At 38.6% G+C, this 13888-nt stretch overlaps 1 protein-coding gene across 1 annotated transcript; it reads left to right on the forward strand.

The window, feature by feature from the left end:
* The first annotated feature begins 6355 nt into the window (after positions 1–6355).
* On the forward strand, positions 6356–13881 carry LOC308689605 (membrane-spanning 4-domains subfamily A member 4A-like). The gene is made up of 9 exons (XM_081363415.1): positions 6356–6480; positions 6585–6629; positions 8207–8387; positions 8632–8742; positions 8835–8909; positions 10508–10636; positions 11096–11209; positions 11518–11580; positions 11857–13881. Exons 3-9 carry the CDS (start codon positions 8232–8234, stop codon positions 11950–11952), a joined length of 744 nt encoding a protein of 247 aa, XP_081219541.1. The 5' UTR covers positions 6356–6480; positions 6585–6629; positions 8207–8231; the 3' UTR covers positions 11953–13881.
* Positions 13882–13888: the final 7 nt, after the last annotated feature.

Consider the following 13888-nt stretch of genomic DNA (forward strand, 5'->3'; position numbering starts at 1 on the left):
TAAACCCGCTGTATGTCCATCACTTACCTGAGTTTTTCTATCATGTTCTAAGACGTAAGAAGAGGCTAACACTGTTGTACTCCACAGACATTTGAGTGTACTATCTGATAGCCCATTGTGAAGAGGGACACGTAGGCGAATATTCAACTGACTGCTTTGCAGTGAAGATCCTCTAGCCGTAAGTTCTCTGTCTGTCATTACTGAAGAAGAGGATTACGTGCCTGTATATTCACCTGTCTGCTTTGCAGCAAATTCTCCCTGTCGTAAGCTCTGTGCCTGCCAGCCCTTCAAGAGGAGTTCATACCTGAATACTCACCTGACTGCTTTGCAGTGAAGATCCTCCAGCCGTAAGTTCTCTGTCTGTCATTACTGAAGAGGAGGATTACGTGCCTGCATATTCACCTGTCTGCTTTGCAGCAACTTCTCCCTGTCGTAAGCTCTGTGTCTGCCAGCCCTTCAAGAGGAGTTCATACCTGAATACTCACCTGACTGCTTTGCAGTGAAGCCCTTCAGCCGTAAGTTCTCTGTCTGTCATTACTGAAGAGGAGGATTACGTGCCTGTATATTCACCTGTCTGCTTTGCAGTAACGTCTCCCTGTCATAAAAGCTCTGTGTCTGCCAGCCCTTCAAGAGGAGTTCATACCTGAATACTCCCTGTCTGCGTTACGGCTGAGGGCTTCACTGCAAGTTCTCTGTCCTTCGCCTGTAAAAGAGGAGGATTACGTGCCTGTACACTTACCTGTCTGCTTTGCAGTGAAGCTCTTCAGCCGTAAGTTCTCTGTCTGTCGCCTGTAAAAGAGGAGGATTACGTGCCTGTACACTTACCTGTCTGCTTTGCAGTGAAGCCCTTCAGCCGTAAGTTCTCTGTCCGTCACCTGTGGAAGAGGAGGATTACGTGCCCGTATACTTACCTGTCTGCTTTGCAGTGAAGCCCTTCAGCCGTAAGTTCTCTGCCTGCCACCTGTAAAAGAGGAGGATTACGCACCTGTATACTCACCTGTCTGCTTTGCAGTGAAGCCCTTCAGCCGTAAGTTCTCTGTTTGTCATCCGTAGGAGAGGAGGATTACGTACCTGTACACTCACCTGGTCGCTCTACAGTGAAGTTCTCCAGCTGTAAGTTCCCTGCCTGTCATCTGCAGAAGAAGAGGAGTACGTACCCGGAACACGCACCTTAACTGTTCCACCACAGTCCCTCCGGTCGTAAGTCCCGACCCGTCCTCCCCCTGGGAAGAAGAAGGGAGTACGTCACCCGAAATACGCACCTGAGCGGTCCTACAGCAGCCTCCTCCCAGTCGTGAGCCCCGACTCGTCCCTCCCATCGGAAGACTGCGAAGCTACTCACCAGAGCACCCCCTCTTCATCGTACTCTGTGGGCCTCCGGCGGGTCTGCAGGACGGAACGACCCTGCCCAGAAGACTCACCATTTTAGATTATTTTATCCATTTTTATACTCAATAAAATACTGTGTTACTTGAAGTCTGTTGTCTGTCGTCCTTGCCTGGCTTCTGTCTGACTCCCCAAGGGTGGTACGGGTCTTAGGGGTGGGTGCAGCCTGATTGGCCCGCCCCTACCTGTGACACATTTATATGATCAATACAAGCTGATATGAAATTTGAGGGGAAAGGAGCATTGCGTTGAGAATGGATGTATTGGGTGTCATCTGCATAGCAATGGAATTTAAAGCCATGATGACGGATGATGTTACCTAATGGGAGCATGTAGATGATGAAGAGAAGAGGCCCAAGAACAGAACCCTGGGGAACACCGTGTGGGACAGAGGCAGTAGTGGACTTAGCCTGGCGGATAGAGATGTAATGCTGGTAATCAGATAGGTAGGAGGTGAACCAGGACAGGATAGGGCAGTTCCAGAAATACCGTTGTGAGATGAGAATACTGTGAGAGATTGTCGAATGCAGAGGAAATATCTAGAAGAATTAGAATACTGGTGGAGCTGGAGTCAGTGGCCATAAGGAGATCATTGACAACCCTAAGAAATGCTGTCTCAGTGCTGTGGAGAGTGCGAAAACCAGATTGAAAACATTCATAGCGGTTGTTATATGACAAATGTGTTTGAAGCTGAGCAGTGACCACTTTCTCAAGCAGTTTCGAAAGAAATGGTAGATTTGAGATTGGTCTGTAGTTGGCCATGTCAGAGGGGTCGAGGCCAGGTTTCTTTAGGACAGGAGTGACAGCAGCAGTTTTTAATGCCATTGGAACAGCACAAGTTCTTAGTAGTTGGGAGATGAGAAGTGAAATCAGCAGTGAAATTACAGTTGCACATTTTTTAAGTAAAGTAGAAGGAGCGGGATCATGATGACAGGAAGATGCGTTTGCTTTGTTGATTAGCTCAGAGATATAAGCAGGGTTGGGGTGGCAAAATCAGTGAGAGTACCAGGTGTAAAAGTAGTGGGGAAGTTGTGTGTGGAGACAGGGGAGATCATGGATGGGAAATGATTGTGAATGCTATCAATTTTATTTATGAAAGAAATGCAGGAATGACTCACAGAGGTCTGCTGAGTTACTTATGACAGGTGCTGGAGGGTTGGTGAGTTTATTGACTACAGAAAAAAGTGTTTTAGGTCGAGAGGATGCATTATTAATAATAGTAGAGTAGTAGCTAGAGCGTGCAGTGTTTATAGCAGATTTGTACAACTGGATATGGTCAGTGAAAGCAGTAAGGTGAACAGTCAAACCAGTTTTCTTGTAAAGGCGTTCAAGACGACGACCAGCTGTTTTTAGATGTGCAGGGGTAAACCAGGGAGACGTGTGTGTAGAAGGTAAAACTCTACTTTTAAGAGGCGCATGTCAATCAAGGGCAGTGGAAATACAGGCATTATATTTGGTAAGGATATCGAGAGACCTAGTGTGTTCAGTAATATGTATTCAGACTCGAATAGGTACGGATGACCTTGGAAATTGAGCCACTCATTGTCGTGTTCGATACTAAACTCAGTCTCTGCCATTTCATTGATCTCTTCTGCTGTTCTCTCGTTTCTCTTCCGGCAATAGATGTCGTGCTCTGTGCGGGATCTCGCGAGATCACCCGGTGTTGCTGAAATTTTTTTTTAATCCACTCGTGTGATTATCTCAGAAGTTTAGGCCGCCGCACAAGATTTGTGTCAACACAGAAAACATTTCATCACTGAATAGGTTTTTTCGTTTATTGAAATTGTGGTTTATGTCAGCTGAATGTGCGGAACTCTTTTCAGAGAAGATAAGGCAACGTTTTTAGCACAATTCACACCCCGTGGTAATTCAGGAGAAAAAATCTCTGAATGCTCCACGTGAAACTTCGGTCTTCCGACCTTTTACTATCGTGTCAATTGATTTAGATTAATGTGCGCGAGGGAGAGAGGGAGAGAGAGCAAGACAGCGCTCGTGTTGTTTGAAGACGGTGAGAGTGCGTGCGCGCGCCCGGGGCGCTCTCTCTGCTCGTTCTTATATGCGCACTGTCAAGTGCAGTAGTCCTTCTATTCTCTGTGTGTGTGTGTGTGTGTGTGAGAGAGAGTTGGATGTTCTATAGTCTCATGCCTTCATTTGTGTGTGTGTTTGTTCTGAATTAAAATATTGCTCGGCTGTTGTCTCCGATATATTGTCATTTTCTGCTCGTCCGGCACTTTGCAACAAACCTTGTTTCTGCAGCGACTTTCAGCACGTTTCCTATAACAATGTCTGAAGTTTGTGAGGGTTAACATTTAGATTTTTAACATCATTTGAGGCCTTATTCACACAGAGATGAGTTTGGCTGTATCAATGTAGCTCAAAAAAGGATTTGTAAAATTCACATTTCATGTGATTTTTGGCCGTTTCAATCTGATATGTGTAGTTATTGTTTGTTTTCCTGTGGTTTAATTCATGGGACCATTTCAGTTCATACAATGAATAATCAGTTTAAATAATTATTACATATTCATATGTAATAATCAAATACACAAAAAAATACACGTTGTCAAATACACACAAAAAAATTGTTTTCCATTAATAAATATGTTTAGTAAATGCAGGCCACATCCACACGACGTCAGAGCTTTCCCTATCCAATCTTTTTTTCCCTTGTTCTAAAAAAAATTCATAAACACAGCGTCGTCTGAAGAAATATCTGCGTACACACGAAACCACTGAAATCAACTCAGAACGATGTAATATTGACTCACCAGTATGTGGCGCTGTGATTCTGCCACAGAGATACACTAAACACGGAGAAGACTTGGAGCATGCGCATAAACCTTGCGCGCTGTATACACTAATATTAGGCACAGTAGCTTCTTATTTTTATTTTATTTTATTTTACCAAGAACTTTATTGAACAGTTTAAACAATGGCCTGGTACAAAATATGAAATGTCTTGATCAGACAACAGACAAGCATCATATCATAAGAAATAAAATATGAATACATTCAAGTAAATAATAAATAAAGAAATAAAAGAGGGTTCTGCAACACGAACACAAGCATGCAGTCTGCAGTTGTTGTTGCTGTTACGTGACGTAGCGTGTGTCTGACTAGGGTTGACACGTGGGCTGATGACATCATCGTTTCATGAAATAAACGGATTGGTTGGCTTTGTCTGTACACACGAAAACGCAAGGGTGTCGTTTTCAGATTTATCAACCAGTGTTGCCAACTTAGCAACTTTGTCGCTATTTTTAGCAACTTTTCAGACCCCTTTAGCGTCAATTTTTCAAAAAAGCAACTAGCGACAAATCTAGCGACTTTCTGGACAAACCTCAATAACCTCCAAATGTTGCCAGTAATGTCCTGCGAGCGCGAGCTCTTGCTTTCTCCCTGCCGTCACTCTCTCTAGCTGCGTTTACCCTGTTCAGTGAATGGCTGAGAGGAGCAGCATTGTTTGTTTAAAGGGGGGGTGAATTACTGTTTCATGCATACTGAGTTTTTTACACTGTTAAAGAGTTGGATTCCCATGCTAAACATGGTCAAAGTTTCAAAAGTTAAGTTGTACGTTTGAAGGAGTATTTTTGTTCCAAAAATTGTCCTTCCGGTTTGTCACAAGTTTCGGAAAGTTTTTTTCGAGTATGGCTCTGTCTGACGTAAGAGAGGGCGGAATTTCCTTATATGGTTCTTAAGGGCACTTCCCCCGGAAAGACGCGCGCGCGCCCGTACACCAGACAGAGACATTCACTGAGCAGAGCGAGAGAGCGAAATGTCTCCAAAGAAGTGTGTTTTTGGTTGCCAGGGGAAGTCAAACCTGCACAAATTACCAACAAAAACAGCATTAAGGGACCAGTGGATGGAGTTTGTTTTCCTGAGCATAAACGGAGTTGTGTAAGACTGTTGTTCCCTGCATTTCGACGATGATTGTTTTATAAACAAAGCCCAGATCGCCGGATTTGCAGATCGTCTAATGCTTAAGGATCGAGCAGTCACAACGATAAAGGTTCGCGTCGTGCGTTGGAACGGTGAGTAAAACTGTTGAACAAATGTCTCTGTGTGTTGTTACTAGCTCAGCGCGTTAGCACAGCTAAACTTCGCCCACACGGCCCGCCCCCAGCCGCTCGTTTTTTTCCGGAAAGACTCGGTACAGCCAATCTTTCAATTAAAAATATAATAAAACAAAAGACTTTTTGGAGATATGAAGGATGCAATATTACTCTATAGGTACTCAAGATTAACAGGAGATTGAGTGAAAATGAGCATTTCACCCCCCCTTTAAAACAATTAAAATACTATTTGACCTGTGGAAATGAATAAATCAACACTATTCTAAAAACTTTATTTGAGAAGTAGTTTATACAATACAATAGTTTTTATGTATATTTTAATATTTATTCTAAAACATAGCAAGGATATTGGATGATTTTTAGCAGTGTAATGTGAATGGCACAAATGGCATTTATAGTCCGTATATAATAATTTCCAATGTCTTGTACCTTTGATGGTGTTAAACATGGTATCATGTGGATGGAAATGATACAGATGATGTTATGCATAGTGAAACTAGGCACTGTAAGCTCCATGTATGGTTATTTCGGGGAGGGGACGGGGACTGAGATGCATGTACACACAGTCTTCCACTGACTGGGATTTTTGAGCAGGTTCTGGCATGCATGGTTTTATAAATCTGAAAACTTTTGTGCGTACGCAGACTTATAGTATGAAATCTACGGAAAGTTTTATAAATGAGGACTCAGCTCAGTGAATATCTGTCTCATGTCCTGCTTGTGTGTGATAGTATGGTTTTAGATTGTCAGATGTTTAACTCTCAGGGATACCTTATGATGAGTTTGAGTCTGTGATGCACTAGTGTCAGGTCTTTTGTTTAGTGTCTTGTATTTTGTATTTTTCATGATTTCCTGTCCTTTTGTAGTCTTTTACTTGGTCTTTGTAGTTCTTCTACTATTTCCCCACCTTCATTTTTCCCTAGTGCTCCTTGTTTCCTCGTCTAGTCGTGTTTTTTGAGCCCTGTTTTCTATTGTCTGGAAGATCCAGCTTCCTCACTTCATTTTAAACAGCATACTAAAGGTAATGAATCTTGCTTATATGCCCATAATTAACACAAATGATACAGTATGATGCAAAAACAAGCTAGTCAATTTGTTTTCTCTATTTTTTCTCTATTTTTTTAGAAGTTTTGAACTACTGATTATTGGGCCAAATTTGTTCCAAATAAGGTAAGATAAATGGTTTTGACTGTGCTTATCATTGTTGTGTCACATGTTTTGTACAATATTTACCAGTCTGTTTCCAAACCAGCATGCAGATTATATAAAATACAACAAAGACAAATTAAGTAAGATTTAATTTAATCTTCTTGTTATTGTGAAAAGAGATTATATTACAGTAGTGCGTCAGGCTTGATTTCCTGGAAACAGTGTGTAGTTTGCCACCCCTCCTAACCATCTGAGCTCCCCCACTTTAACTTTCATTCTGGGAAACCACAGAATGCGTTATCTCAGAGGAGTGAACTATAAGAACACACAGACAAGTGCGAAAAACCAACTGAAGAGTGCATTTTTTTCCCCCCGGTAAAACAAATTAGATCTCATCTGACTACTTTTATAAAAAAATTTATCTTTGCATTATGTCTCCCTTTTTGTTGTTTTTTAAGACTAAAATTGTATTAATGAGTAGTTTATTACTTTATTTAGTAATGTTTGGATTTGTAATGGCAGTAGGGCACTTTTGTTAAAGGGTTACTTCACCCAAAAATGAAATTTCTGCCAGTAATTACTCACCCTCATGTTGTTCCAACCCCGTAAGACTTTTGTTTTATAAAATAATTTTTACCATAAAACTGCAAGACAATCAAAGCCGCAAATCTGAACAAATTGTGATCCAAATTTTAGGCTGATATCTCAAAAAATAGCTTTCAGTAAGTTTGTTTGGGCGCAGTAACACACTTTTTCACTAGATAACAGACAAGCTCTATTACTGACCATATAAGGGCGCCTCCATTTCCATATATGGTTTGAGTGATCTCATCTGAACCATATATTTCCATAATTTTCATAAAATGTATGAAGTAGTCATCCTATCCAGAAGTAATATGGGCGGTTTGGCAGTATTTGATTTGTATTCAACCTATAAGTAAAGCAATAAAAAACATGTATGTGCATTATAGCTCAACACTGCATACCAAATCGAGAATCTATCTTTATTTCTGTATATTTAAAACATTTTCAGACCTTTTTTTCCTCATCAAATTTAATTGGTGTTACCTTTTGAACTCTTGCCATGAAAACAAACTGAGGTTTCTACCAATCTTTCATGATTTTTCATGTTCATCACTATTTCAAAATAAAGGCCTGAACACGCCTAATGAGAATGAAATATTCTTGTTGCAATTTGATAAATTACTGCTCCTCTGTAATTTATTTAAAAAAAGTCACCAAATATGAAAACTAGAGATTGTAAGCTTTCAAATGATAAATAGTTTGTCAATATTACTTTAGGTTTTTACAAAGATATTATTGTTTTGAATATATACTGGCAAATGTCCCACCTGTGAGATGGTGACAGCTGTAGATCAGTTTAAACGAGATGTTTGTAATATAATTTCTGTGAAGAGTTATTCTAGTTACCAATAATTATGTGACACAACTGCGTTCATTATTTCCAGAATTTGAAGACCACAGATTGTTTATATGAACATATAATATTTTAATAAATACACTGGTAAGATTATTTATGAAAATCTATTTTATATTCTTATTATTCACATGTTTTTACATGTCTTGTTTTTGTACAGGTCCATTTCAGTTTCAGAAACAAGAATGTCTAGTACCGTCATTCCCACAAACTCGTCGACACTGATCATCCAGTTTCAGGCCCCAGAACAAACGGCTCCAGCGACTGTTTATGTGCCACAGACAGCTTCAGCTCCTCAAGGACTTCAGGCTTTCCTGAAAGGCCAACCAAAAGCACTTGGGGTGAGAAATCTTTCAATAATTGATTTTTATACGTGTGAAAGGGACAGGAACAAATCCAAATATAGCTGCAAGCAGCGATACAGGGGCCAAGCCCTGAAGCAGCAGCAACTCTCCTCGGCCCTAAAAAAAAAAGCAGTAGTACAAACATTAACAAACTGTTGTGCAGATCTGGCAACCCTGCTCAGCTAATAACTGTGAGTCACTATTCCCCTGCAATAAGAACCTGTTTTCTGGTCTTCCTCAGACTGTCCAGATAATGATCGGCCTGCTGATTCTCCTGTTGGGAATCGTGGCTACAGTCAATGCATATTCCAACTTTGCCGTCAGTGGTATTCCTTATTGGGGATCTCTCATCGTAAGGAAACAATATACAACTTAAGTACAGTTCTGTCTTTTCTAACACAAGCTAAATATTCTAACAGAAGAATCCTTTCTCTCTCCTCTCAGTACATTATCACAGGATCACTCTGCATTGTTGCAGAAAATAAACTCCATGGCAAAGCCTCCTCCAGTTTGTGTTTGGTAAGTACACATCACTTGTTATTTTCAGGGGTAAGGGGCAAGACTAAACAAACTTTCCAATACTGGATGAAAGTAAAAGTATTACTTTCTTTCAAAAAGAAAGAAAGAAAATATTACTGAACCCAAAACTTTTGAACGGAAGTAATGATTTCTGAAGGATCATGTGACACTGAAGACCGGAGTAATGGCTGATGAAAATTCAGCTTTGCATCACAGAAATAATTATATTTTAAAGTATATTCAAATAGAAAACTATCATTTTAAATTGTAATAATATTTCACAATATTACTGTATTTTTGAGCAAATACATGCAGGCCTGATGAGCATAAGAGACATCTTTCAAAAACATTAAAAGTAGTAATGTTTCCAAACTTTTAACTGGTACTAAGTTTATTTGCCATTTGTACCGGTACAGATAAGGAATTTTTGTAGCAGAGCTCGTTTAGTCAGCATTTAAAAAAAAGAAGTAAACATAGAAGACCAACTAGCAAACTACACACTACACACAATAAATAGACTTTCAGAGATACAGTCAACGAAGGGCAGCACAAACCTATGTCAAATAAGCCCACACACTAAGGATTATTACTTTAAGATTACGATTAAATTAAGATTGTTACACATTAAAAAAATATTGCACTGTCCCGAGATAATACATTTTTCCACATTTTGTTATGTTACAGCCTTTTTCCAAAATGGATTAAATTAATTATTTTCCACAAAATTCTACTAATAATACTAATATTATATATTAATAAATAAATAATAAATAATAATACATAATGACAACATGAAAGAAGTTTATTTGAAATCGTTACAAATTTATTAAAAATAAAACTCCATGGTGCAATCCTGTTTCCACTGATCACCCTTGAGGTGTTTCTACAGCTGGATTGGAGTTCACCTGTGGTAAATTCAGTTGATTGGACATGATTTGGAAAGGCACACACCTGCCTATATAAGGTCCCACAGTTAACAGTGCATGTCAGAGCACAAACCAAGCCATGAAGTGTCTGTGCAGCTCTGAGACAGGATTGTGTCGAGGCTCAGATCCATTTTGGATTAAGCCCATAACATAACATCAAAATGTGGAAAAAGTGAAGCGCTATGGATACTTTCCGGATGCTCTGTAAATGGTTAATTTGATTGACTGTGCATAAAATCCATTATATTCTCATAAAGATCATTGAAGTCTAATCAAAATCTAATCAGTTTGCAAAGAAATCGGTGATCTCCAAATTACCTAGTTTTACATGATACAGAAAACATGTCAAGTTGCCAGACATGAATGAATGTATTGCTATTCTATTAAAATGAAGACACAATATTATTTGTCTATTGTAAAATAGTACATAGAAGAATAGTTCCACACACCGACACCCGTATTATATTTGAAATTATAAGACTCTTATTATATTTGAAGAGAGATATTGCCATTGTGTAATTGGATTGTCTTCATGAATCATGTGTTCTTGGACCCGATAATTGCAACTTTATTATTTATTTTTATAGTGCTCCATATATATTGTTTCATGATCTGCTTTAACACACTGGGTAAAGTGCTTTCTAACTTATTAACTTGTTTTTCTGTCTATAGGTGAAAGGTTCACTTGGAATGAACATCTCAAGTGCTATAACTGCAGGCATTTCCATTATTATCCTTTCAGTGGAGTTGGCTGTAGGATATATCCCTTACTGCTATGGATATGACTGTTATTATTACAAGGTATGTTAACAACTTTTCTAGTCACAGTTTTACTTGCATTTAATAGAAGAATTTAATAGACCTCTTAATGTTACTGATAATTTACGTCTTGATATTAACACCCGCCAAATGCGTGTGTATTTCAGCAGTGGCGTGTTGCAGTCACTCCTACTAGCCGCTTCAGCGGACTGAATTTTATATACACATTTTTCAATTGAAGTCTTTTAAAAAGTCATCTGAAATAATAAACTAAGTGCAATGTAGTGGTCAAAAATAGCGTTAAAAAAAAAAGTAAAAAAAAAGTTAATGTCAAGCCCTGTTTACCATGCAAGAAGGCTTTGACATTATACATTAAGTTTGATTTGTTATAATACCATATGACCCTCAAGGATTGTACATTCTGCACTTGCAGCCAGCGTATGAATGAGTAACTATCATTTATTTTATTGATATTTGTGCTAATGATGAGTGTTTTCTCAGACCGTATACCGGGGGATCCGTGGTGTGTCCTTGGTATTCACTATCCTTCAGTTTATCATCTCCATCGTTCTGTCAGCATTTGCCTGTAAAGCCAACGCCTGCTGTTCTCCACAGGTGAGTGATGCGTTCAGGGCTAGAAGCTGAGTGGCCGCTATGGTTGCTAAGCAGTTGCTAGGGTTTTCTGGGTGGTTGCTAAGACATTGCATATTGACAGAAAGACGGGTAGTTTTTCAATTTCTATTGGTTTCAATAATCTGCACAAGTTTCGACACCAAAATATTTCAGCAAGATTTTTGTCTTTTCCTTTTTCCATTTGAAATACAGTGTTGTCTATAAACCTATAATACTAGAACTGTCATCCAATGATATTAAATTTAAATTTCAGTAAGAAGGTATAAAACGCAACGTGTATTTTTCCAAAGGTGCTGAATGTTCACCAAGTTGTTATTCCACAGTCCTATACCTTTAGACCCAATCCATCAGAGGTAAGAGAAGCTTGTAGCACCAGTCTAAAATACATCCAAAATAAAAGTTTGTGTTTAAATAATATATGTGTGTATTTATATATACAAAATAATTATACACAGTACACACACATATATTATGTAAACACAAACTTTTATTTTGGATGCGATTAATCGCGATTAATCTTTTGACAGCCCTAATTTATATATATGTGTGTGTGTGTGTGTGTTCAAGAATTGATTAGAATTATCAATAAATGAGCATTAAAGCTGATGGCATACCTGTTTTTCTTGCAGGTACCTCTGGTGAGCGAATCTTCTGTGAATCACAATCCTGCAGATGTTCCCCCACAATACAGTGAATGTGCTGAATATCCTAAATATGAATATTAAAAAGTGGACAGAGCTGTGGTCCTGCCACTGGGTTTGATGCTTTCACAGGACACACGGGTTCTTCCAGTGATTCAGGCCTTGTCCACACTAATACGTGTGGCATCTTTTAAATGCTGTTTAAACTTGTGACAATTTTTGATAAATAACATTGTTGTTAAAAAAAAAGAAAAAGCATATTTTTCTCTCCGTTTTGTCCTTCTGTCCACACTAAGACGCATTTTTATTAATAAAAAACGTTCTCCAAAGTGGATGAATTTGAAAACACTGTTTTCGCGTTGTAGTGTGGACTGTCAAAACTGAGTTTTTTAAAAACATTGACGTAAGTTTAGTCATGTGACACATATTCATGTTTATACCAGTATTGTGCCTGTTATGTATGATCCACTTTCACACTGTTGCTAAAATATGTTACTTTACACACTCTTCATATCACAGTCCTGCAAGGAAGACAGAAAATTTACTTGCATTTGCTGTCCTTCAGTAAAACATGAGAGCAGTCTCGCTTTAGACCAAACATATAATGGTGACTGAGTGCATCAGTGAATGCTGAGATATTTTGCTAAATAAAATAATCCTGTCAGAAGAATTAGTAAGTTTATCATTTACTTTTCCATCTGTATCATCTCAGTGAGCTTTTGTGAGGTTTTACGCATGCGTAGTAAGGTGCATTCAGCGTTTTCAGGAGTGTTACGTCCCTTTTTGATTTTAGATAGGGGTAAGGGAGTATAACATTTAAATAAAGATGTGCGTATAACCTAATATGAAGGACCGGGCAATAGAAGGAAAAAGATCAACTCAAAAACTCTGCTCAAAAGTATTTATTTTACAGAACCCAAAAGTGAAAGAATGAAGAGAAAATAATATTTACAATATTTACAAACAATGAGAAGAACGACAATTAACAATACTAAACAAAAACAAACAAAGGCGGGAAGGCGAGCTCGAGAGATGCCAAATGAAATAAATAAATAAAACAGAACAAACTAGCTAGAAGATTAATGCAACTAAACTAACTACCAAACGAAAAATGTAGAAAAGAAAAGTCTTCGGCGTCAAGACGCCCTAACAAAACTACACTGACTACAATATAACAAAAACTTACAGGGTGTGGCACTCTCCTTAACTAGTGTGTCTAATTCAAATCAAAATTGTCCTACGTGGTGCGCAATGTATGTCGCGCGACTTACTAACCTGCTCCCTCCTTCCCAGCCTCACATGTACCGTGATGACTGATCTAGGATGAACAGTAAAACAAACAAAAACACTTCACAACCACTATGACAATTGATTAATGCAAAGGATAGACACACAGAAAACAACAGCGAGCCAAACAAATGCAAATGTCAAAGTGAGCAAAAAGCTGGGGACGTGGAAGAGATATGGGTATTTGAGGAAGGTGGTGTAATGTGATTGGATGGGTGAACCGAGACGTCATCATCCTTCAGGAAAACTGACAGACTGTAGATTGATCCAATGAGCATCTGAAACACACACACCCACACACACACAACAACAAACTACCCACATGTCCCTATTACAACACTCTAAATACGTATATGTACGTAACAAGGAGTTTTTCAAAAGAAACCGCTAGTGTGGATGGAGAGCGTTTTTATACGTTTTTAAATGTATCCGGATGAATGTAGACGTGCCCTTACTGTCCTTTATCTCTGCTTTCCTTTCACTAAAAAGAGTACACGAATGTAATCACTGGATGAAATAGTAAATACAGATTTGTGAGTACAGACACTTGAGTAAAAATACTATTCAAGATACTGCTTCACACTTTTTTACATCAACAATGCTGCCTAATCATCAGTGAAACTCTTTTTCTCTTTAAAGATAATAAATAAACGCAAATGGCTGATATAACTGAATGTTTAAAACTTGCAAAGTAAAAGCAAATATTAAAATTATTCATAAAACTCCCTAAAGT

This window comes from Scardinius erythrophthalmus, assembly GCF_964197995.2.
Source record: "Scardinius erythrophthalmus genome assembly, chromosome: 4".
Classification (NCBI taxonomy): domain Eukaryota; kingdom Metazoa; phylum Chordata; class Actinopteri; order Cypriniformes; family Leuciscidae; genus Scardinius; species Scardinius erythrophthalmus.

Excerpts from the sequence above, each read along its gene's own strand:
- LOC308689605 (XM_081363415.1), top strand. The coding sequence starts at position 8,232 with ATGTCTAGTACCGTCATTCCCACAAACTCGTCGACACTGATCATCCAG. Across the intron at positions 8,388-8,631 it reads GCCAACCAAAAGCACTTGGG|ACTGTCCAGATAATGATCGG; the intron begins GTGAGAAATCTT and ends GGTCTTCCTCAG. Across the intron at positions 10,637-11,095 it reads ATGACTGTTATTATTACAAG|ACCGTATACCGGGGGATCCG; the intron begins GTATGTTAACAA and ends GTGTTTTCTCAG.